At 35.2% G+C, this 22,624-nt stretch overlaps 1 protein-coding gene across 1 annotated transcript; it reads left to right on the forward strand.

Annotated features, from left to right (window-relative positions):
• Positions 1-47: 47 nt before the first annotated feature.
• On the forward strand, positions 48-14,265 carry LOC134258660 (uncharacterized). Its single transcript, XM_062741202.1, has 13 exons — positions 48-87; positions 3,111-3,208; positions 3,532-3,574; positions 3,784-3,814; positions 4,004-4,308; positions 4,522-6,677; positions 6,834-7,099; positions 8,567-8,779; positions 10,049-10,161; positions 10,379-10,527; positions 10,713-10,807; positions 10,910-11,012; positions 11,294-14,265. The coding sequence occupies exons 3-13, from the start codon at positions 3,543-3,545 to the stop codon at positions 12,628-12,630; spliced, it is 4,800 nt and encodes a 1,599-aa protein (XP_062597186.1). The 5' UTR covers positions 48-87; positions 3,111-3,208; positions 3,532-3,542; the 3' UTR covers positions 12,631-14,265.
• Positions 14,266-22,624: the final 8,359 nt, after the last annotated feature.

Genomic DNA, 22,624 nt, shown 5'->3' on the forward strand with positions numbered 1-22,624 from the left:
ATAGATTTGAAGTTATCTGACACACAGCTAAACACAACAAAAGCTATTTAATGGAACTGGGGATTAATACTTCATGAATTGGTGATGGTAAATACACTTAATATTTTATGAATGTTTGCGTTTTTTATGAAACAATAATGATCTAAATGTATATTATTCAGTTCCATAACCTATTCATTTGGTATAATATCTGACATTGTTACTGAAAATCGTTAATTGTTAAATTCATGCTACAGAGAAGGCTATCTAATATGCCATTCATGGAACAAACCATCCATAAAAAAGTAAAAAATTCATAAATGAAAATCCCTCTCTTCTATAATATACTAAATAGATTCGCAAAAAAGTACCCTTACGCTTATATGAGCAATGATAAAATGTCAACTTGGTAAAAATTTTTATAATATTAGTTCATGATGGAATAATGTGATCATTTCAGATTCAGATAGTAGACTCAAAAGTGCAAAATCTTTAACTATTTGTACAGCCATGAAAGATTTTTTATACACTTAAAAATAATTGAAATTCACAACAAAACATGGTGTTAATTTAGGCCATCTCTAAAAAAATGTTTGTTTTTATGCGCTCCGATCAAATAATTTTTGAAAAATTGTTCATTTGTAGTTAAGTAGGTAATTTTTTCCCCTTGAAAGTTTCAAATTTTATTCATAAATAATTGAAATTAATAGTTCAAATAAAATTAATATTGTTGTCGATGGAATTCTGAAATGAATGATTCTTATCATTTTGAACAGTTTTTCATTTGGGCCCTTTGAAGTCAGTTGTGAGAGTGCACACAAGCATTTTTTATAAAATAACCATGATAACTTGCCTAGAAATAAAGTTCAAATGCAAATTCTTCTAATGGGACTCTTAAAACAAGAGCAAATTTTAATCCTAAATGATTTGAATTAAGTCGATGCAGTATGAAGTCTTTGTGACTTAATTGTTTTACATGTATTTACAGTGCATCGGTTTAGACTAATTATGAATAATGCTTAATTTTTTTTCTCAGTTAAAGTTTTATCATAAGACCTAAAGAAGAAATGTCTTTTGTTTCATATTACATTTAATTTTAGTGTTGTCACGAGGATCGATTTATAATCAATGATCGGTCGGAAAGGCTGTCGATTTTGGACAATCGATTGGAGATTTTAACAATCGATTAATCGGTATATTTCAGCACATATCCTTTTTTTTTTAAATTGTTTTCTCACTTTTATTTCAAGAACAGGCTCTTGTTATAAAAATATATATCTTCCAAGTGTTGTCCTTTACTAACTATTTTAAAATACATGTACTTAAAATCTGTTTAAAATAAATCATAAGATAATGATAATTGTATTTCTAAACTAAAGAAACTAAACTACTTGTACATGCTGTATAAATGAAATATATTAGTTTTCAGTATTTGGGGGAATTCATTTTTCATTTCATGCTTATACTAATCACAAGGATTTGCAATATTAAATGTCTTATAACAGTTTAAAAAATTAATTTGATATATATTTTAGATGATCATGTAAATTAAAACCTGATCTGTCAATGCTTATGTTTCCCAGGCCAAGTAATTCCTAATCATGCAAAAGTCTGTATTACTGAAATTGTTAAACTGCATATATACTGTTTTTAGAATTTCGATCTGTACAATGCACCTTTACTTACATTATTTAAAAAAAAAATTCTAAATATTATATGAAATATAATACCTATTTTATGCAAAGGGTATACCGATTCGATTATTGGCCGATGATCAGTTGGTTAGGGTCAACCGATGCTACTGATTAATCGATTCTGATTTTCAACTGGTTTGACAACACTATAATCATATTACATTTAATTTTAAAATATTTTAGTTAGTTGTTTGTTTTTTTAAGCCCAACTAAGCCGAAAGCTTGAGTGAGATTTTTTGATCACATCTTGTCTCTCTGTCTGTAAACTTCTCTTATAAATTAACTTCCTTAAAACCATTGTGCCAATTTCAACCAAACTTTCCACATAGTGTCCTTGGATAAAGACTAAAGTGAAAAAAGTTTGTTAAATCATGTAAATGGAGTGTATTATCTTCTTCCAAGGGGAAATAAATATGATTTTTTTTTTTAATTATTCAAATCATGAACCCTGGGTGGCTACAAAGGACAATCAGTTTATATAAGAATGCGTAGTAAAAATCTTTTTTAAAAATCTCAAGAACAGCAAAGTCATGATTAGTTATATTTACTGTGGAAGCACCCTTAGGTAATGTAGATATAAACTTTTTTTTTCAAGTCTTGTCCTCTAAGGGGTAGGAGGGGGCCTGATTTAGGGATCAAAGTTCTAAAAATATATAAATGATAGTGATATTGGAAAAAAAAAATCCTCAAAAATTCTTTTTCTGAACAACAGTGGCATAATTTGTCATATTGATATGAAGCATCTTCAGGTTGCATAAATTCAAATCTTTACACCAAGGGTAGGTTGGGGGGTCATAGTGGGCTATCACAGACATAGGGGAAATTAAAAAAAGGGTTTTTAAGAAAAGCGTATCCATATTTAGTCAAACTGATATGGAAGTAATCTTCAGGTAATGCAGATTTAAGTTTGTTCAAATCATCTGGAGGGGAGGGATGTCACTTCATCATTGAAAATGTACTAAGCCATGAATACCGTAGTTGTATGAATATGGAAGCATCTTCAGATAGGCACAGTGTAAGATTGTTCATGAACCTATGGGTAGGATGGGATCACAGGTCACAACAAGGATCAAAGTTTGACATAGGAATATTTGATAAAAATAGCAGAGATTCAAGTTCATTCACAGATAATAACCCATGAAGGGTAGAGTTGTAGGGGGCACTTTTTCTGGAATTTTATTTTTATGTTATTTGAAAGCTGTTGCCTGCCTATCCTCCGTATTTTTTATTGATGTTTTAAGGTCAAACAATGGCAACATCTAGCATTTTAAAATAAGAAAAGAGGAATTCGGATATATTATGTATTATACATCTATTATCTGACTGTGAGTACCCTAGCTTATTGACACCCGAGACAGGAACTATTTTCCTCGGTACAGCATTTGCCTTGATTTGATAGATTTAATTAGATATTTTTTTTTTTTTCTTATTTTGAAGGTAATGCCAGATCCTAAAAATGTAAATGACGGATTATCATCACTGGACTACTGTAAAAAGACTGGCCAGAATTGGCCAGCAGTAATGATTTCTAAAAGGTAAGGCATTCCCTCTAAAAGGAAAGCAGCAGAAGAGACAAACATATAATTTTGGGGGCAACTTCTACGTACACAAAAAGTTAGCAATTTCTTTTTAATTTTCAGACTTAAAAAAATAAATAAATGAGATGAATTGGCGTCAAAACTTAATGTGGTTGCATCTACATCCTAGAGCATAATCCTCTGTTCCAATTACTTCTTGTTAGTCTGTTAACACCAAAAGAACACACATGGAAAGGCTTGATATACATTAACATGATAAAGATGACATAAGTAATAGGTTAATAAAATGGAATCTTTAATAAGACCTTTTATATTTTAAGGTAACAAAGAAATGGACAATGGAGAATCATTCTTTGATATAAGGTAAGAAACAAAAAAAACTTTGTATAGTTTAATGGTGTGAAAAATTCTGATTTTATTTTAAGACATAATTTATCAACTTAAATGGTATAGAAGTTTCTCATTTTAACATCAAAACATAATATTAGTGCAAACTTCAGTTTCAGACATGATTTTCAATTTGACTATTGCCGTAATATAGTTCTTTAAATGATGAGTTCTATCTGTTTCAGTGAAGGATTTTTTGGGAATGACAATGATGCAGTAAGTACATGTTGATTTATGAAAATTTTGAAGTGAATTTCCAAAATTTTATTAATTTAAAAAATGAGTAGGGTTTTAATTAAGTGGAGTATGCATTGCACTTTGAAGGTTTGCTTTTAATATTTAACATAATTTACTTGATTTTACCTAAGTATAACACAGTAAGGCAGTGGATAAGAATAATTTTAGGGTGCCTCAGACTTCAGCTGGGCTGACGAGTTCATTTCCTCTTCCGAGAACCAAGAAACGCATCAAACCTCCAGCTCTGTCCTCCCGCAGGGGATAGACGAAGTTAATAATGCCTCCTCTTCACTTCCTGTCCTAACCTCACAAAACAATGTCCTCACCACATCGCAGTCTAGCTTCATCCTTGCCAACACTGCCAGTCCCATGCCCTTAGCCAATCAGAATGCAGGAATTCAGTTTGTGCAGCAGCAGCAACAGCAGTCCAACCAATCACAGCAAATTATCACATCACTGCCTAATTTGATTGGGTTTGTCCTTTTTTTGTAGTTCATTAATAATATTTAGAAAAATCAGGTGTATAATGCTGTTCTCTTTGCAACCATGGAAATGGTATTTGCTTTAAATGCACATAACTTTCCAGGCTTTTGGAATTGTACAAAGCATTTACACTGACATTATTCCTAAAGCATTTTGTTTCTTCAAAAATTTATTCTCAACTAAATTTGTTTCTTGTATTTTAGGTCCACTGCTCAATTAGTAAGGGGTCCAAATGGTCAGTTTATATTGACCAATGGACCGATCCAAGTCCAGCAATCTCAACAGACACTTCAGCCCTCTTCAGTTCAGTTTCCTAGCCAGCAGTTCCAAGCACCGAGTCAGAGTCCGATTCCTGCCAGTTCCCCTGCCATCAATCGCTCCCTCACACCTGCCAGTTCTCCCCTCATCAGCAAATCTGTGGGATCCATTCAATATGCTACTTCTTCATCAGATACAACATCCATCACTTCATCCAAAGGCTACAATCAGCCTTTAGTGGCTAATGTGGGAAATACAAATGTGAATGTCTTAAATGCACAGCAGCAGTTACTTGCCAGGAATATTCAGGTTCAAGGACAACAAATTTTGCAAAATTCCGGTGTTGTGCAAGGTCAAGGTCATGTGTCCTATCTTCAGGGACATGGACAAACTGCTATGTTACAAGGGCAGCTCCAGGGTCAGACTGCTGTGCTGCAAGGACACACTGGCCAGACTGCTTTATTACAAGGTCAGCAAGGTCAAACTGCCATGCTACATGGTCAGGGACAAAACATAGTTAATACACAAAACACAGTGATTCAGAACCCTAATGTTGTAAATTTGAATGTAGCGCATGTGTTATGCAACAACCCTGCTCTTCAGAACCAGCAAGGTGGAACAGTGCAACAGGGTCAGAATATACAAGGGACTCTAATACAAACTGCTGATGGTAAGAGTATAATAATTCCTAGTCAGCTTTTACAGTCAGGTCAGCCAATAAACCTCCAAAACCTCCAGCAGGTGTTTCAACCTCAACTTAATACCAGTGGTGCCAATGTTATTCAAGGATCTTCAGCAAGTGGAACCGGAATGCTTCAAGGAGCCAGTGTGTTGGGAAACAATGTGACTCTTGGAAGCATTGGAAATGTCATCCGGATGGCCAACAATACCTCAATAGCAGGACAAGACAAGAACATGGGTGCCACCCACATAATTGGTGTGAACAGTCAAGGCCAGCAGGTGCTCATACAAAGAGCTCAAGCACAGCAACAGAACATTATGGTGCGAACATTAACTCCACAGAATTTACACCTTCAACAGCCCACCAGCAACACAACAAGCACATCACATTACCAGGCATCTCAAGGCTCGCAAGTGATGCAGCAACCCTTACTTGTCACATCACAGCAGCCAGGAATTCAGCTTCAAAGGATCATCACTCCCGCTGGTCAGCCTGTTATTCCAGGTCAGCAGAACCAGACTGTCAAGGTCATAGGTCAAAATCCTGCTGGTGTATTGTCTATAAATCTACCCCAGAATATCAGCTTTCAAAACCTGCAACAGAATCCGCAAGTTCAGACTGTGCAGTTAGTTCAGCAACAAGTCCAGAGAGCTACGATAGGAGTGAAAAGTGATGACAGTTCTGGTTCACAAGCTCAACAGGTGATACAAGTAGCCAGCACAGACTCCAGTCTGAAAACTTTGTCATTTGTTACCAAAACAGTCTCCCAGCAAGGGAATCTCATTCACACATCCACAGGACTTCAACACAGTGATCAGGCAAGCACTCAACCGCTCGCCAGCAGTGTTCAAAATGTGTTCAGTCAAGCCCTTTCTGTCACGCCACAAGCTAGCATCACATCCTCCATCACACCAGCCACCACATCTCAGTCCCAGACTGTTCTGTCTCAGCCAATATTTAGCACCACACAACAGATACCGCATGTGGTTCCTTCCGTGGTAACACCACAGCCATCAAGTGATACAAAACCCCCCTCACTCTTACAGCAGACCACTCTACAAGCAAGAAACAATGCCCCAAAGCTTCAGACAATTCAGCTGACCCCAGAGACACAACAGAAATTGCAGTTAATACAAGCAGAGTTAAAGACCCTTTTAAGTCTGAAACATTTAACTGCTGAACAAATGAAAAGACAAAAAGAACTAGTTGACCTTCAGAAAGGTATTCTTCAAAAGTGTGCCCAGCAACACAAACTTCAGGTGGCTCAGCCAATGATTGGACAGCCACAGGCCAGTTTTACTACCCAAAACCAAGTCATAATCAAAACAGAACCCCAGGCAATTCCTCCACCGATGATAGGGGAACCACCCACAGGAACAGTACCACAGCAAATTTCAGGTGTCACTTCATTGACACAAGGTAAATAATTCAGTCAGTAATTCTGTCAGTTTGAAAATTATTAGACTTTCTAGGCATCAATTGTATAATTCAAATAAAATGAGATGTTCGGAATTGCTTTATTGCTTACTGCAAAACTGATTCTTGATTGAATTTTCCTTATTAACTTATTCAAAGGTGTGGCACAAACAAATGCTGCAGTACCGAATGCCTCGCCGCTGCTACAAGCACTGTCTTCCTCAAGCACCAGTATCCGTCCAGCTCTGTCTACGGCTCAGAACCTGGTCCAGAGTAAAGTGGCAACAACTCAATCCACAATTCAGATAGGTCAACCAGTGACGGCAATGACAGGTGTGCCGAAGCCTGTGGGGGCAAATCTATCATTAGGAACCTCAACTGTGAAAGCTGGACCTCAGCAAGTGGCTGTGCCAACACAAATCAAAGTAAGAACACTGCTTGTGAATAATATTGTAAGCTACCCCAGGGGTGGCTAGTATTTCTGAATCCTCAGCGTCTATATAGGCCATAGTTTATCTTCTAAATAAATCATCTTTTGTCAGGATGTACCAGTAATCAAATTTGTTCTTATGTAAATTAAACAACCAGGCACCACTGTGTGTAGATTCTTTGTTGAATGATACTCAAGATGATTGATCAGTCATACTCAGCATTTATTGTGTGTGCAGCATCTCATAATCATAACAATACAATATGTAAATATCAATATAAAACAGCTGATTCTTCAGAAACACAAGTTTAGGTCGTCCAGTGTGGTAGGAGATTTCTAACTAGGCTAATTATACGTAAATAACATTATAAGTATCTCACCGTCTTTGTTTTCTTTCTTTTTAACTTTCAAATGTAGCCGCCATACAACTAGCTGAAATCTGTCGTAACGTAGTACGCGCTTGCTTATATAACCTCCCATTCCCTGTCACATGACTCGAATTATCCAATAAAATTATGCCGTACGAACTATTAACCAATCAAAAGCTTGTACGGGAAGCTGAGTTCCCACACAAGTTCCCACACAAGAACTACTTTTGCCACACAAGCTACCGTACAACATCGTAACAAGTAAAACTATGTAAAATTAACAAGTGGAAATATAACACATAAAATAAGCTTGACTAAACGAATTAATAAATTCCATCAATATTTATAAAACATCCCTAGACTGTACAATATATGCTGAACAATGTAGCGTATGAATATCGTAACTACCGACACTAGCGTAAACAAATGTAGTCCCGATAAAGCTGACTGATTATAAAGTTAATGCTAACAGTAAATAACAACTTGTAGCTTCAAATCACAAAACAAATCAAACCAAATTGCAGAATACGATCCCATATTCATAACTTCAATAGAACAATACATTACTAGTAAATACATATAGGTCACCAAACCGGAAATGACGATCCGAGTAAAGTATGATGGCTTCCAAAACATGAAATGTAAAATCTACCCTCTATTCCCCGATATTATAACTCCTACGATATTACATGAAGCGACAACAGGTAAATTATGATGATAATAGCTATTACTAAAATCGTATCTAGATAAGCTGACATATTATTTTCAATAAAATCATAAATGAACAACTTTTCTGGCAGGCACATGTTGAACATAGATTTAACAAGAATGAGAACTGGACGACTGCATAATATTACGTTTACAAATCAAGTGATATATTACAATATCAAGGACCCACCTAAGAATGACTAGAGTCCAAAAGTTGCTTTGAGGCTTAAAGCATTGCTAGAATTATGTTCCCAGCTTTTTTTTCATAACACAAAGTTAATTAACCCATTCTTAGGAAATAGGGTCTTAGCATAGGTTACATTTGTTGCAGGACGTTAAAATCACACTGAGTCACTGACAGGTTTGATTTTTCTTACACTATACAGATTGCAAACCATGTTCTCCAGTTGAATTTGACCCCAGAACAGAAGAACAAGGTGGAAGGGTATCTGGCCCGGATGACCCCTGAGCAACAGCAGCAACAGATCACAATGTTTCTAAAATTACAGCAACAGCAGCAACTTCAGGCCCAGGTGCAGGCCCAGAAAGCCCACCAGGCCAAGCTGCAACAACAGGGTAAAATTCCCACTCCTGTTCAGGTACCAAAATTTTATTCTTTTCCTGTAGTACAGTAAAATTTGTCTAATCCGGACTCTGAGTACTCCGGACTTTTGTCCATTCCGTCCGTAAATTTTAGTCCCATGCACTTCTTTAACAAATTCATTTTAAAAAATTCTGTGTAGTCCGGATACTGTCTATTCTGTATTCCGAACGGCCATACTGGTCCCAACTGCTCATAATTAACGTTAATTATTCCCTTTAATCCGGCCACACCTGAGTTACTTCAAAGAAATTAACGCCTTTCGTGGGGAATGTGATAATCCGTGTTTACATTAGCATCATTATTAGTGCCATGAGACGAACTCGGTGAAATGCGGCGGTGACACAGTCCACTTGAAAAATATATTAAATTACAATTTAAAAAAAGTAACTTTGTTTTAACTCCTTTTACCACATTATAACATAAACACAAAAACATATGTATGCGATTTACAAATCAAAATATAAATCGGGATCGAAAATCGAACGCATTTCAAAATGGCGCCATTTTATTTTTTACATAAAATTAAAAGTTCAATCTAATAATGAGCACATCGTAAATAATTGTTTATTACTGTTAATACCTTGAATGAGGTCTTTGACAAGCGAAACCCGGTCCGCTTGATACATAGTAGGCTTATATTATGCGTGCCTGTATATTTTGATTGAGGTAACATTTCACCCGACTTTCAAACTTCGTGAACAAATAAGAAAATACAGTAAGTCATGTGCGATTTTTTTTTTATAATTTCTAGACTCCAGAATAGTAATTGATTTCATCATTTAATTTTATTTATAATATGTATATGATGTACTTGTAAATAAACCACGAAAATTTTCGAAATTTATATTTTCCTGCATTTTTCCTGCACTCCGGATTCTGTCTAATCCGGCCAAATTTTATGGAACCGGCGGTAGCCGGATTGGACAAATTATACTGTATATCTTACATGTTTCTCTCAAAGAGCTAATGCTATAGCCATTTGAGGCTTAGAATCATCAAATCGTGTCAGATCATACATTTTTGTGCCCAAGATAATTTTAAATTTGCCAATTTAAAGGAAAGTCAAAGTGAGATTTGTGCAGTTTGTTAGATGAGATTGAACGCCCTTGGGACTCGTGTAGAATTTAGTCTTCAACAAAGTTATTTTGTAATTTTTTATTTATTCATTAAAGAAGTTCATTATGTACTTTTCTTTTCTAACTTCTTAGTTATATTGAAATGGTAAGGTAATCTTGAATTTCATTATGTTTCCTTTTCTCTGTAGACACTAACAGGCGCTGCCACAAGACCTGCCTCTGGAGTTGGACCTGTACTTATACAACAAGGGTCTTCAGATAATAAACTGGTAGCTGTAGCATCAATTCCAAAGGACAAACTGTAAGCTCATCAGGAGTCGATGACTATCTCGCAAAAAATTAATGATCTATAGTTCTTCATTATTTAATGTAGAAATAATATTTTGTATTTATATATCAAGGACAATAATCTTTAATTTACTCTTTTTAATGTCCAAGGGTCTGCCAAAAACTGAATGGTTTTAAATAGATTTTTTTTTGTTTTATTGGTACAACATAAATTGTTTTTCCCCTACTAGGATTCATCAACAGCTGAGTAAAGACCAGGAGAATGCCCTGAGGCCTGACACTCGTACACCATTCAGAGACCGCCGGGACATGACTCGGAGACTGCTGAGAAACCATGTCTTCCAGTGGAAAGAGCCACCAGAGAAACTGGTCAAAAAAGGTTAGAATTAAGTACTGTTTGTAATTCAGAAGCTAGAAACTTACAAATGTTATACTTTGTATTTTTTGTTGTTGAAAAAAAAAAGAAATTTGTTGCTGATAGATTATTTTTCCTAGATTGATGATTAAAAGTTGGAAGGGGGTATTTTCAAAATGACTTAAACATAGATTCAATTTTGATTTCAGATGAAGAAATGTTTGAAAACTGTGCTGAAGGGTTGATGAGAAAGAACACTGCCATGTTTGAAAAATTTCGTTTGTTGCTAATGAAGGAAAGCATGGTTAGTATTCACACAGAAAGAAGACCAAAGGAAATTTCCAAAATGAATTGTATTTGTATACAGTATTTTAGGCACAGATTGAAATAAATTGATTTTTTTCAGAGGGAGAAGAGCACTGCAGAGACTGTGATGATCAAAAGACTGCTGAATGATGATCTCAAAGAAACAATAAACAGGGAAAAGAAGCTAATTCTGGAGGACCCTGGTAGAGTTACTTCCCTTTAAATTTCTCACTAGTTACACAGGATCTTACTGTAAATGGGCAGTAAACTGACAAGTTATTCATAAGGAATATCAGAATAAAGAAAAATTCAATTGAAAATGTGTTTTTTTATACACAGAAATTGTAAAAGTATTGAAATGTGTACTTGATGTTAAAATTAAAGAAACTTATTCCTAGGTAATTTTGAAAGATCCGATGTGTAAATATTCTGAAAATAATTGAGATATCTACAACTATTTCTGATGATGTTTTTATTATTTCAGCGTCCTTCAAACCTATGCCATTACACCTCCTGCGGAAGTCGGAGAAGGCAGCTGTAAAAGAAGAGATGGAGGAACAGAAACCTGTGGTTGTTAAACAGGAACCCCCTACTGAACAAGTACCCCCTGAAAATAAACCCTCTAGTCCCTTTGTCTCCATAAAGGAGGAAGAGAGCAACTCGCGTCCAACTACGCCAAAATTCAAACTCATCATTCGTAATGATGGGCAGAAACTGACCAGTTCCACCTGTATCACAGAGGATGGTGATAGTGACACTAATACATACCTAGCAGAGCAAAGCAGCACAGATAGTTACTGTGATAACAATTCTGATAAAGGTTCTCTGGGGTCAAGGTCACCGTTACTAGGAAACATAGAGAATAAACCCAATGATGACATCACAATGGAGGATAATACTGCCACTAGGTGGAGTGATATCAGTAACGATGAGAAGCCCTTTGCCTCCTACATGGAGACTGACAGTGCTGACGTGTCTCAGATGAGTTACATGAATTATCCTGACGGTAAGATGGAGATGGAGGGGACAGACAGTAATTTATACTCAGACTCTGCTGAAACAGTTCACAATCTGATCTCATCAGAAGACACTGTCAATTACAGTAATCAAAACACATTTCATTCTAGTCCCCCATCAAGCAGTCAGCCCATATCATTTACATCTAGTAATGCATTGTATCATCAAGACCGGTCTAAAAACTCCACTTTCCGTGAGTCCTTCTCTGGTCTAGAGGATAGCCAAAAGTCTATGGAGTCAAGTGTCAGTTCATATCCTGGATCTGCTTGTGCTCAGTATGAACCGATTTCCTCGGACGAAGGGGATGAAGAAGAAAATGTCTCACAATATGTGCCTGGTAAAAGTGAACCGTATTCAATAAGTATTGGGAAACACACTATGAAATATTCTGGTGATTCTCAGTCATATTCCCAGACTGAAAACTTACACAAATCAAATAGGACGACAAGTGGAAATGTGATTGAAATTACGGGCAATGATACCATGACAATTGAGAGCAGCAGTAGTAGTGATAGTGACTCGGACTCCGAGGTGAGTTCAGGGAAGGAGGAGGACAATGAAACCAATTATCAGGTGCAAAGTGCAATAGACTCCATATTGCAGTTTAATGATAATGCATCATCATCATCTACATATCATATGGACCAATCAGATTTCTTTAATCATGACTATGATGCCAGCCAATCAGAAGAGAGTGCTATTAATAGTCCCCAATCATATGAGCAACAGGAAAATGGGGACCAGACAGACACCACCTCCATGGAAGATGATTTAGATGCTGCTGTCAAAAGTATTTTAATGTAGTGATAGATTTGTTGTCTATGTGTAAGACTATTTTTCCATTGTTTTATGATGTGAAAAATTTGTAGTGTTAAGGATCAATTTCTGAAATAACATGCTTAGGAATCTCAATTGTTTTATAAAGTGTCAAGGTCGAATAAATAGACAAAAGTTATTTTTCCTGAAGGTAGAAATCTAGCATCTGGGATGCTGACTGATTTTATAAATAGTGCTTTACTTATCTACATAATTTATGAGAAACATGACAAATCTAAAAATATGCATTGGTTCAATTTGTATTGTGTACCCTATGGGTTGCCATTCTTATACCATGACACAATGTGTACATACTTGTTTAGTGTAGGCTTGTATAGAAATATTAGTAAAATGGTATTGATCATGATTTATCCCTAAATAGAAAAATCCTCCCATGATTCTTACAGCTTTTTAGTGCTTTTTCACCGATTTATTACTTATGTAGATCTTCTGGCATCTTTTGGCATTTTTGTGACATTTTCATAAATTTTTTATTACTTTTGTAAATTTTTACTTCAGTTTCAAATTCTGTTTCATAATTGACAGACTTAAGATGTGTTGTGTCATTTGTAATTTTTTTTTATATCAATGTTGTGTAAGAGACCCATTGTTGTAGATTTGTGTAATTTTTATGGATAAAATATTGTCATTTGTATAAGCAAAAATGAGACGTTTGCAGCCATCATTAGCTAGTCTAAACAAAGGATCATGTTTCTGCGTTCAGCATTCCATGCCATATCAGGTTTAGTGTATTTTGTATTTGCACAAAATTTTTGAGACAAAAGTGCCATTGAAATTGCAATAATAAATTTTTATGAACATGTATATATTATATGACATTGTGCAGTTTATAATGCAGATATATACATTTGTTTGTATAGAAATATTCAACATTTGCAAAACTTTTCATATTAAAACAATGACATTTTTTTTTTACTTTGTGAATATTTGTAACAATATTCTCCAATCACCTCCTTATGCATCGGGTACAAAAACATTTAGAAAAGGAAAGTACAATGTAAAATCGAAAAAGTTAAGCAAAAATATTTCAGTAACTTTACACATATCTGACAGAGGTGGTATATTTATCTTACAGTGCAAACAATTTAAATCATTTGATGTACTGCATCCTTTTTTTACAAAAAATCCTGTGAACAAGATAAAAATTTGACAACTCGGTAATTCTTTGTTTGTTAGAGATAATTTCTTTTTTCTAAAATATTATTTAAGTATAATTTAATGTTATGCATGTATAAGCTTTTTGTGACATGCAGCAAGCTTGATAGTGAATTGGAAAATGTTTTTAACTTTGTCTTGGTCAAAAGATTTTTTGTGGAAAAGTTCATTAATGCTTTTAAAAAAATCATTCCCATCATATGCTCAAAATTCATTCCCATCACACAACATTATAGAAAAATTCAGTATATTTAATAATTGTATTTTGTACTATCAATTGAAAGAAATATTTTCAAATTGTGATGGACATATTTCCATCAAATGAAGATATTCTTCAGTTTTATGAACAAGTCACCATTTCATTATTTATTTACACGTCATATCATGAGAGTTCGCCCTATTTTGGGTTAATGAAATAACAGAAAACAATAAAACAATGAACATGAACAGCTGTTTTGCTTTTCACTTTTGCCATCCTTGTTAGGTCACCTGAGTCACTCATGTGACTTATTACTGTCTGTTTTCCTATGTTGTCATGGTTTGAAAATTTTCTGCCTTTCCACAAAATCCAGTGAAATTTAGAATTTCGTATAACCCCTCCCCAAATGTTTGAGGGGTGGGACCAAAAGCAATTAAATAAATGGACTCTTTACAAATCTTTTAAGGGCCTGGTTCTAGGATGGGACTCTGTAGAAATATATATGGTGAAAATGCACTATTTTTTTTTTAATCTCAGATTCTGGGTATTTGGAAAATAAGCTAAGTACATAGTAATGATGAGCATGGGTGCCTCTTTCAAAAGTGTGTATTTCATGGTCTTTTGGTCAGGAGTTCTGATGTTAGGGCATGGCTCTTTTGATTATATAGTAAAAATACCTTGATTCTTTGAAAGTCTTCCCCTTTGCTTTTCTGTTTTAAACTAATGAACTACATATTATGATTATGATGTCCAAGGGGTGCCTTTTCAAAAATTCTGAATCATGTCCCCTGGGTCAGAGGTTTTTGATGTGCTCCATGGGTGGGACTCTTCATTATTAGGTCACCTGAGTCACTCAGGTGACATTGCTATATATCGTCGTGCGTTAACATTGAACATTTTTAGCTTCTCTCAAACCACTAAACCAATTTCAACCAATTTTGGCATAAAGCATCTAGGGGTGAAGGGGAACAAAAATTGTGAATTTCAGCCCCCCCCCCTCCCCCGGCCTGAGCGGTGGGGCTAAAACCACCAAAATTAATGCAATCTTTAAAAATCTTCACTCATGGACATCAAGCAGTCAAACTATTGGCATGATTGTAATAAGCAGTGAGCCCTCTACCAAAACCGAAATTCATGATCCCATGGTTCAGAGGCGTTAGGGCGGGGCTATATAGATCATATAGTGAAAGTGCATTCTTTCTTTGAAAATCTGCCCCTGGGTATTAAACAAGTTAACTTAGTACATAGCATCGATGAACAAGAATGCCTCTTCCAAAATTGTGAAATTCATGGCACCAGGGTCGGGGTTTCTGGTGTTAGGGGGGCTCTATTGATTATTATGTAGTGAAAATGCATTAATTCTTTGAAAATCTTCTTCTCTGCTCCAGGGTATTAAACAAACTAACTTAGTACAATGTACATAGTTTTGAGGAACAAGAGTGTCTCTTCCAAAATTGTGAAATTCATGGCATTTGGGTCAGGGGCTCTGGTGTTAGGGGGCTCTATTGATTATATAGTGAAAATGCATTAATTCTTTGAAAATCTTCTTCGTCCAAATTTGTGAATTTCAACCCCTGGGTTGGGGTAGATTCAAGTTTGTTCAAATCACCACTCCTCCTAGGAGTAGGTTGATACCATAAAATGCTGAATCCCTAGCCAATTGCTCATATTAGCAATGTGGCACATGGACCTACATCTAGTCTTTTTTTTGGAACAAGTGTCCATTGGGCTTTGATGGTCACCTTTATTATGAATTTCACAAAACGGTTTTAAACCTCAGCCCCTAAAACGGACTAAACTTGATAACATGAATATACAAATAATTGAAGACTTGTCACAAAGGAAATGGCATGTACGCGTCTCCTAGATATACTAGTATTCTGGAACGAAAGATGAAATAAATTTGTTTATATATTTAATGAATTTTAAATACCATGATCAAATTATCCAGTTCCTGGGGCCACAGATTGTACAGTTTGGTATAGGTTTTAGTATCATAGCCTCCTATCGAGCATGCTAAAAAGAAAGATTTTTTCATATATACCGAACAACTTGTCCATTCCTTCACTCTAAAAGTTGCATGAATTTCACAATCTTGGTATAAGACTTTATTCATAGTAACCATGCTAGTATATGCAGTTGCCCTCTGCAGGAACAAAGCAAGGGGTACGCAAGTCCCTCCACGATTGTCCAACTCACTTTTAACTCTTTTTTTTAAAGATAGAAAACTTTTAATGGAACAGATAACAAATTTTGCATTTTATTTATTTAAACGAAAAATACGTTTTCTCATCTTTTTGTGTTTACATAAAACAAGCCAATTCAAAGAATTGTGGTCCCCCGCTTTATGGGTGAAATATCATTTTTATGGCATATTGTGTTAACAAGCAAATTCAAAGAATTGTGGTCCCCCGCTTTCGGTGTCTTTTTGGGTGAGATGTCATTTTTTATGACATTTTGTGACTAATATGAACGCCCTATCATAAGTCATCTATTTAGAAATTACCACTGAACTCCAAGGTCAAAGGGTTAATGTTCTTGTTATTCAATCAAAAGGATTACATATGTGAAGTATGAAAGCCCTAGCCCTTAACATTCAAATGTTATGGTCAAGGTTAAAGATTTCTAATAAGTACGAAAAAATCGACAAGGTCAAGGTTGTTGGTATCAAATGAAAGGTCTTGCCACAAAGAATACACATGATAAATATGAAAGTCCTGGTATTTACTGTTCAAAATTTGTGGCCGAGGTCAAGTTTTTGAAAAGTAGGTCAAACTCCAAGGTCACGGTCCAAGGAGCAAAGTTCTTGGTATTCAATGAAAGGTCTTCTCACAAGAATTATATATATGAAGTATGAAAGTCCTAGCGCTTACCGTTCAAAAGTTATGGTCAAGGTTAAAGTTTTTTCATAAGTACAGAAATCTCCAAGGACAAGGTCAAAAGGTCAAAGTTGTTGGTATCAAATGAAAGGTCTTGCCTCAAAGAATACATATGCGAAATATGAAAGTCATAGTATCTTCCATTCAAAAGATGTGGTCAAAGTAAAAGTTTGGAATTTTTGTGTAAAAGTGGGTCAAACTTCAAGTTCAAGGTCAAAAGGTCAAATTTGGTGGTACCCAAAGAAAGGTCTTGTCACAAGGAATACACATATGAAATATGAAAGTCATAGCTCCACTGAATCAAAAGTTATGGGCAAGGTTAAAGTTTTTGTGACAGACGGACAGACGAATGAGATTTAATGTCCCCTCGCTTTTGCTAAAAGCGGGGGACAAAAACTGGTATGAAGCCCCTTCATATGTCATTCAAAAGTTATCACTGAATTTATTTTTTTCAATAGGCCAATCGTGAAGGCTAAGGGGTCAGAAATCATAGCATGCTCGGAAATGTTTTGTAACAGGAAACGCACATGTCAAATATGAAAGCCCTATCTCTTCTCCTTCAAAAGTAAAGCCAATTTTAAGTCTTTAATTTTTTTTTAACAGTAGGTCAAACTTCAAGGTTAAGGTCACGGGGTCAAAAATCATAATGTACCGGTATTTAGAAAGGTCCTGTCACAGGCAATATACAGGTCTAATATGAAAGCCCTACCTCTTCTCATTCAAAGGTCATGACCAAGGTTGAAGTTTTTTAATAAGTAGGTCAAACTTCAAGGTCAAGGCCACAGGGTCAGAAGCCATTGTGTATTAAGAAAGGTCTTGTCACAGGTAATATACATGTGTAATATGAAAGTCCTATATCTTCTCATTGAAAAGTTATGACCAAGGTTAAAGTTTTTTGAGACGGACGGACAGAACTACAGACTGGCAGACTGACAAACTTACTGTAATACAGACTGACAGACGAATGAGATTTAAACTAAAGTCCCCTCGCTTTCGCGAAAACGGGGGACAAAAAACCCAAAAGCATCCCATGATATCTCATTAAATAAAAATGAAATCTAATAATCGTTTTTAATTAAACAAGTATTGATCCATGTATTTATGTATTAGCTTAAGCAGACGCAGAGGATTTTTTTTTTACATTTACATGTGTTTTCAAAACATTTCTTGAACAAACCCTAATGATAATTGCAGGAGAAGCATTCATAACATTTTCAGATCTAAATTAGAGGAGGATGGTAGCTGGAGTTATGTTTCTTTAGCTACTTCGTCGCTTCTCGGGCAGATGTTTCATGTACAGCCAGGTGCAAGATGTCGATGACCCACTAATTTTGTTAGTGTTCTTGTGATTCGAAATTGGAAAGTCTTCTAGAATTCCACATTACCCACAAACATTAGATGAAGATGTAAATTGTTGGAAAATGAGAATATATTTTTATCAAAAGGTCGATCTCCCTATATAAGGTCAATTGGCAATATCCTACCCCTCCTCTGTGACCACAAATTTGGTAGATAAACCGCAAAAGATGTTTAATGCATCAAAAATATTTCATAAAATTAACACCGGGGATCTTCCGAGGGATTCGCCATCTATTTCCCCCACCAGAGCAAATGGACCCTCAGGTGGCCCAAGACCCACGGCCTGTTACCCTTCTAAAGAAATCCTGGATCCGCCAACGCTGCTTTAAGCGCACGCTTGCATCAGTTTGTTCCAGATGACCCTACATTTTTTCAGATTTAAAAAAAAAAAACTTTTTATTTAAAAAAAGTACTTGTGTTTAGTAATAAATACATTAGGCTGTTATATCATCGCACATGTATACATGTAACAATGATGAATAGAAGATATCAGACTGGCAGCTATACCATAGAGGGGAGTCTGTAAAATATGAAATATACCAAAAAATGAGTTGGTGTATATGGACTTCTGATCGAGTAGATCCCTCGCGTGCTAAGTTCCCCGCAACCCAGAAGCTGCCAACAGCAACAGCTGGTAGGGAATGACAAGACGCCATACATTAGATGCTGCGAGAACAGTCATAAATTACTTATTTACATATAAAGGCCCCCAAGCAGTTACCAAAGAAAATTAGCTGCAACAGATGCTTCGGTGAGAAATGTGATCTTTCTTACACAAGAGACCGAAAAAGTTTTAAACTTGGTTGTACTTATATTCGTCATATAATGCGATTCAAGAAATTAAAACACATTTTTTCGCAGACAACTTTTATATGCGAAAGAAGGTGTAGAGGGTATTGCAATTACTAGCTTATCGGCTCCTTTTGTTTCATTTGAGTCCCAAACTTGGGTTTTGTTCATTTTGAAATGGGATAGAGTTGTTAACGTAATAGAGTAATAAGAAAGTTTTTTTTCTTTTGTTAAAAAATGACATCCTACTTTGGTTGACTGCTTTACAATGGTATCTACAAGATATTCAATTGCAGCAACACAACACCGTGATATAATGCTTGGCGTGTGGCAGGCGTCGAGCGGTGACCAGGCGCACGTGCTCTTGACATAAATTATTTGTACGTGACCCCGAGGTGCCATCAGCTCCGGCTACTGATCAGAAGATACAACAGGTAGCCTGTACTGAGTTTTACTAAAGGTCGTAAATTTTGCCGTAGACGTAGACGTAAACGTAGACTTTACGACTGAATTTACGTGTGCGTAGATAGCGTTTTACTAAAGGTCGCATCTACGCCCGTAAACGTAGCCCTACACGTAAAGATTCACGTAACTTACGACAGGAACTCTTCAGTAAAAGGTAGAAAAACTAACCTAGTAACGGAAGCTACGCATGCGTATCAGCTATATTTATTCAGATGAATCAAGAAGAAATATTAACTGAAATGAATAGACAGCATAATTAATCTATTAAAATAATTACTAGTAAAAGAAATAATAGAAATATGATGGGGTTTCTTGATTTTCAAATTAATTTTGCCGACAAAAAATTCGAAGTGTTTTTTTTAAAGTGATTTCAATTAATTTGCTATCAAATAAATAAGCATTTATTCTTAAAAAAAAAAAATCAGAATAAATGACAGTTGCGATTTTTAATTATCCATTTGATTTAGAAATATAATCTTAAAATGGGAGAAAGATATTAAACATTTAGAAGCCAATCAACAGTTATGAACCAAATAATTGCATATATTTTTTTTAAAACTTACCTTTTACCAGGCTGTTTGCATACGATTACGAGTTAGGTTATAGGCATATTGAAAAGTTTTTACAGTACATGTATCTGCGCGCTACCAATTTTAAAACATGCATTGAAAAATAAAACTCTGAAATTAAAAAAAAACAAAAAAACTTTCCTCTTCATAAATCTCAATAAATAGCTGAAAATATTTTACTTAGTCGTGCATTATAAGTCTTTAGTGATTAAAAGTCCAAGTATTGTTCATGATAGAAAAAGCATACTGTTAATTATTATATTTTTCTTAATTACAATATACAGTATTGCTTTGATGGAACTTTCTCTAATTTCTTTTCTGTAAAAATTTGAAAACAGAAAAACAACAAACTTACAATCGAATCTCATAGATTGTTATTATTCTCTCTCTCTCTCTCTCTCTCTCTCTCTCTCTCTCTCTCTCACACACATATCTAGTTTTTTTTTATTATTTTATCAATGTACAAGAAGGCCATGTGATTTGCGATAATATGTCACAGAAATTAGCACATGATCCGTGATTTTTTTTTTTTTTTTTTTTTTTTTTTTTTTTTTTAGAAATTTGTTCTTTACGTACAATGAATAACAAAGTACTGATAAGAGTATACATTGTATTATGTAACATGTCTGCATAAAAAATCTTTTACAAGATCGAGGCGCATTCTTTTTTGCATTTCCAAATTATGACGTAATTTTCTATATACATTGCGTAAATTCGTCTATGACGTCATATGACTCCGGGAAAAAAGATTGGCCTTCACAGTGTGCGATATTTTTATTTAATTAAATGCCTTTGTTCAGAAACTCTGTCATTTTTACGTGACAAATAAAATTTTGCAATGTATTTCTTAAAGCTTTCTTCCGCATGCAGGCTTCATATTTATAGGTGTAACATGATAGTATAATAAATTGCAAGTGCTCAAATTTTATAAGCGATTGAAATCGAGCTTTGCTGGGTTTTTTCAATTTTATATTTTCTTAAAAGTTCACGTGACAACGTAATACGAATTAAACATGGGATCCCCGTTTTTACGAGTTTTTTTTTTCTTTACATGATACAGTATATAAATTTAATAACTGATTCTGTAACCCCCTCCCCCCCTCACTTGTTCCTGTAAGATTTTGAAACAACAAATGGTTTTATAAATACTCTAGACTTCAAAATTTATTGCAGAGTTCATCTTCACGTAAAATTTCGAGTATGTCCATTAGGGCATTATATTGCACAAGTTGAAATGTTATTATTATTCGATAAACTCCAAAAGAAATCACGGGAAATAAAAATTGTGACATGAGCATCGTATTAATGAAAAAATTAATGACTTTTATCCCCCAAAGATACATTCAGATTAAAGTACCAGTCATATTTATAAAGTTATAGTAATATTTATAAGGCTACGTGTTTTTCTACGACAGCTATAGGGCACACGTAGATTTTCATGTAAATCTACGTCAAATCGTAAGATACGACTTTTAGTAAAACGCAAAATCGGCGTAAGTTACGGCTACGTCTACGCGTACGTCTACGTTTTGACTTACGACCTTTAGTAAAACTGGCTACTGGCTACCAGGCCTAACGTCATTGGGGCTCAGTTTTGTGGCCATTGAGCAAGATGATGGCCCTATTTTTCAATGTATAAAGAAATCAAAAGTTGGTTTATAAGGGTGAGAGGATTGTTGCAGCATGACTGTCCATCTTTGACTTTCTTTCGCATGTCTAAGTCGCGTGGCCTACTGACGTAGAAAGATATTATCATGATAGAACGGGTGGGGTGACAAAGGGGTGTTACGTCACGTGACGAGTATCTCCGTCATCCGCTCTAGTATTATAATCGCTCTGTATCATCTTCTTTGCCTCGGGTTGTCATTATCTATACATGAGGTTAAATTTTCGATGGGAAGAAATTTAATTCCACATATTATAATCCATCTCAGTTCCTGACATTCGTTTGTGGCGATCCGGAATTAAATTGATTTCTTCCCCGAAGCTAACCTGTGTTTTGAGAAAGGTGTTCATTTAATTAGATTTTTAACTCCGTTTTGATTAAATATAAATTAATATGCAAGGTGGTGAATGCATTGCCTCGCAGTTTTCCCAGAACAAGACGTCGGTCATTAAGTCTAAACCGAGCTTGTAACCGAACCCGAATATATTAATGTCAATTATCAAAGCATGATTCAATTCCATCTCAAATAGCTCTGATTTTTCTAATACATTTTATTCAATATTATTTCTTTTTCGTTAACTGATCACTCTAGATAATCAATAGGTCTTGAATTTTCAATCTGAAATTGAGGAAAAAGTCGCAATAAATACAAGGAATTAAAAAAAATTGACTCAAATTGATTTGTTCAGATTCCAACGTTTTTTTCTGTCGGAAATGTCACATTTTGATTAGGATTACGACATTCACTATCTGTTTTAGCGCCGTTTTCCACTTCTGGCAGACATCAATGCCATGAATCATACGCCGTCAGAAAAACTACCCCTACAAATAATATACCAAAAACCCTCAGTATCCAGCGATAACTGAATTTACACCCGGC

The sequence above is a fragment of the Saccostrea cucullata genome, unplaced genomic scaffold (genome assembly GCF_032062105.1).
Source record: "Saccostrea cucullata isolate Sc308-1 unplaced genomic scaffold, CSIRO_AGI_Scuc_v1 ctg487, whole genome shotgun sequence".
In the NCBI taxonomy this organism is placed as follows: Eukaryota; Metazoa; Mollusca; class Bivalvia; order Ostreida; family Ostreidae; genus Saccostrea; species Saccostrea cuccullata.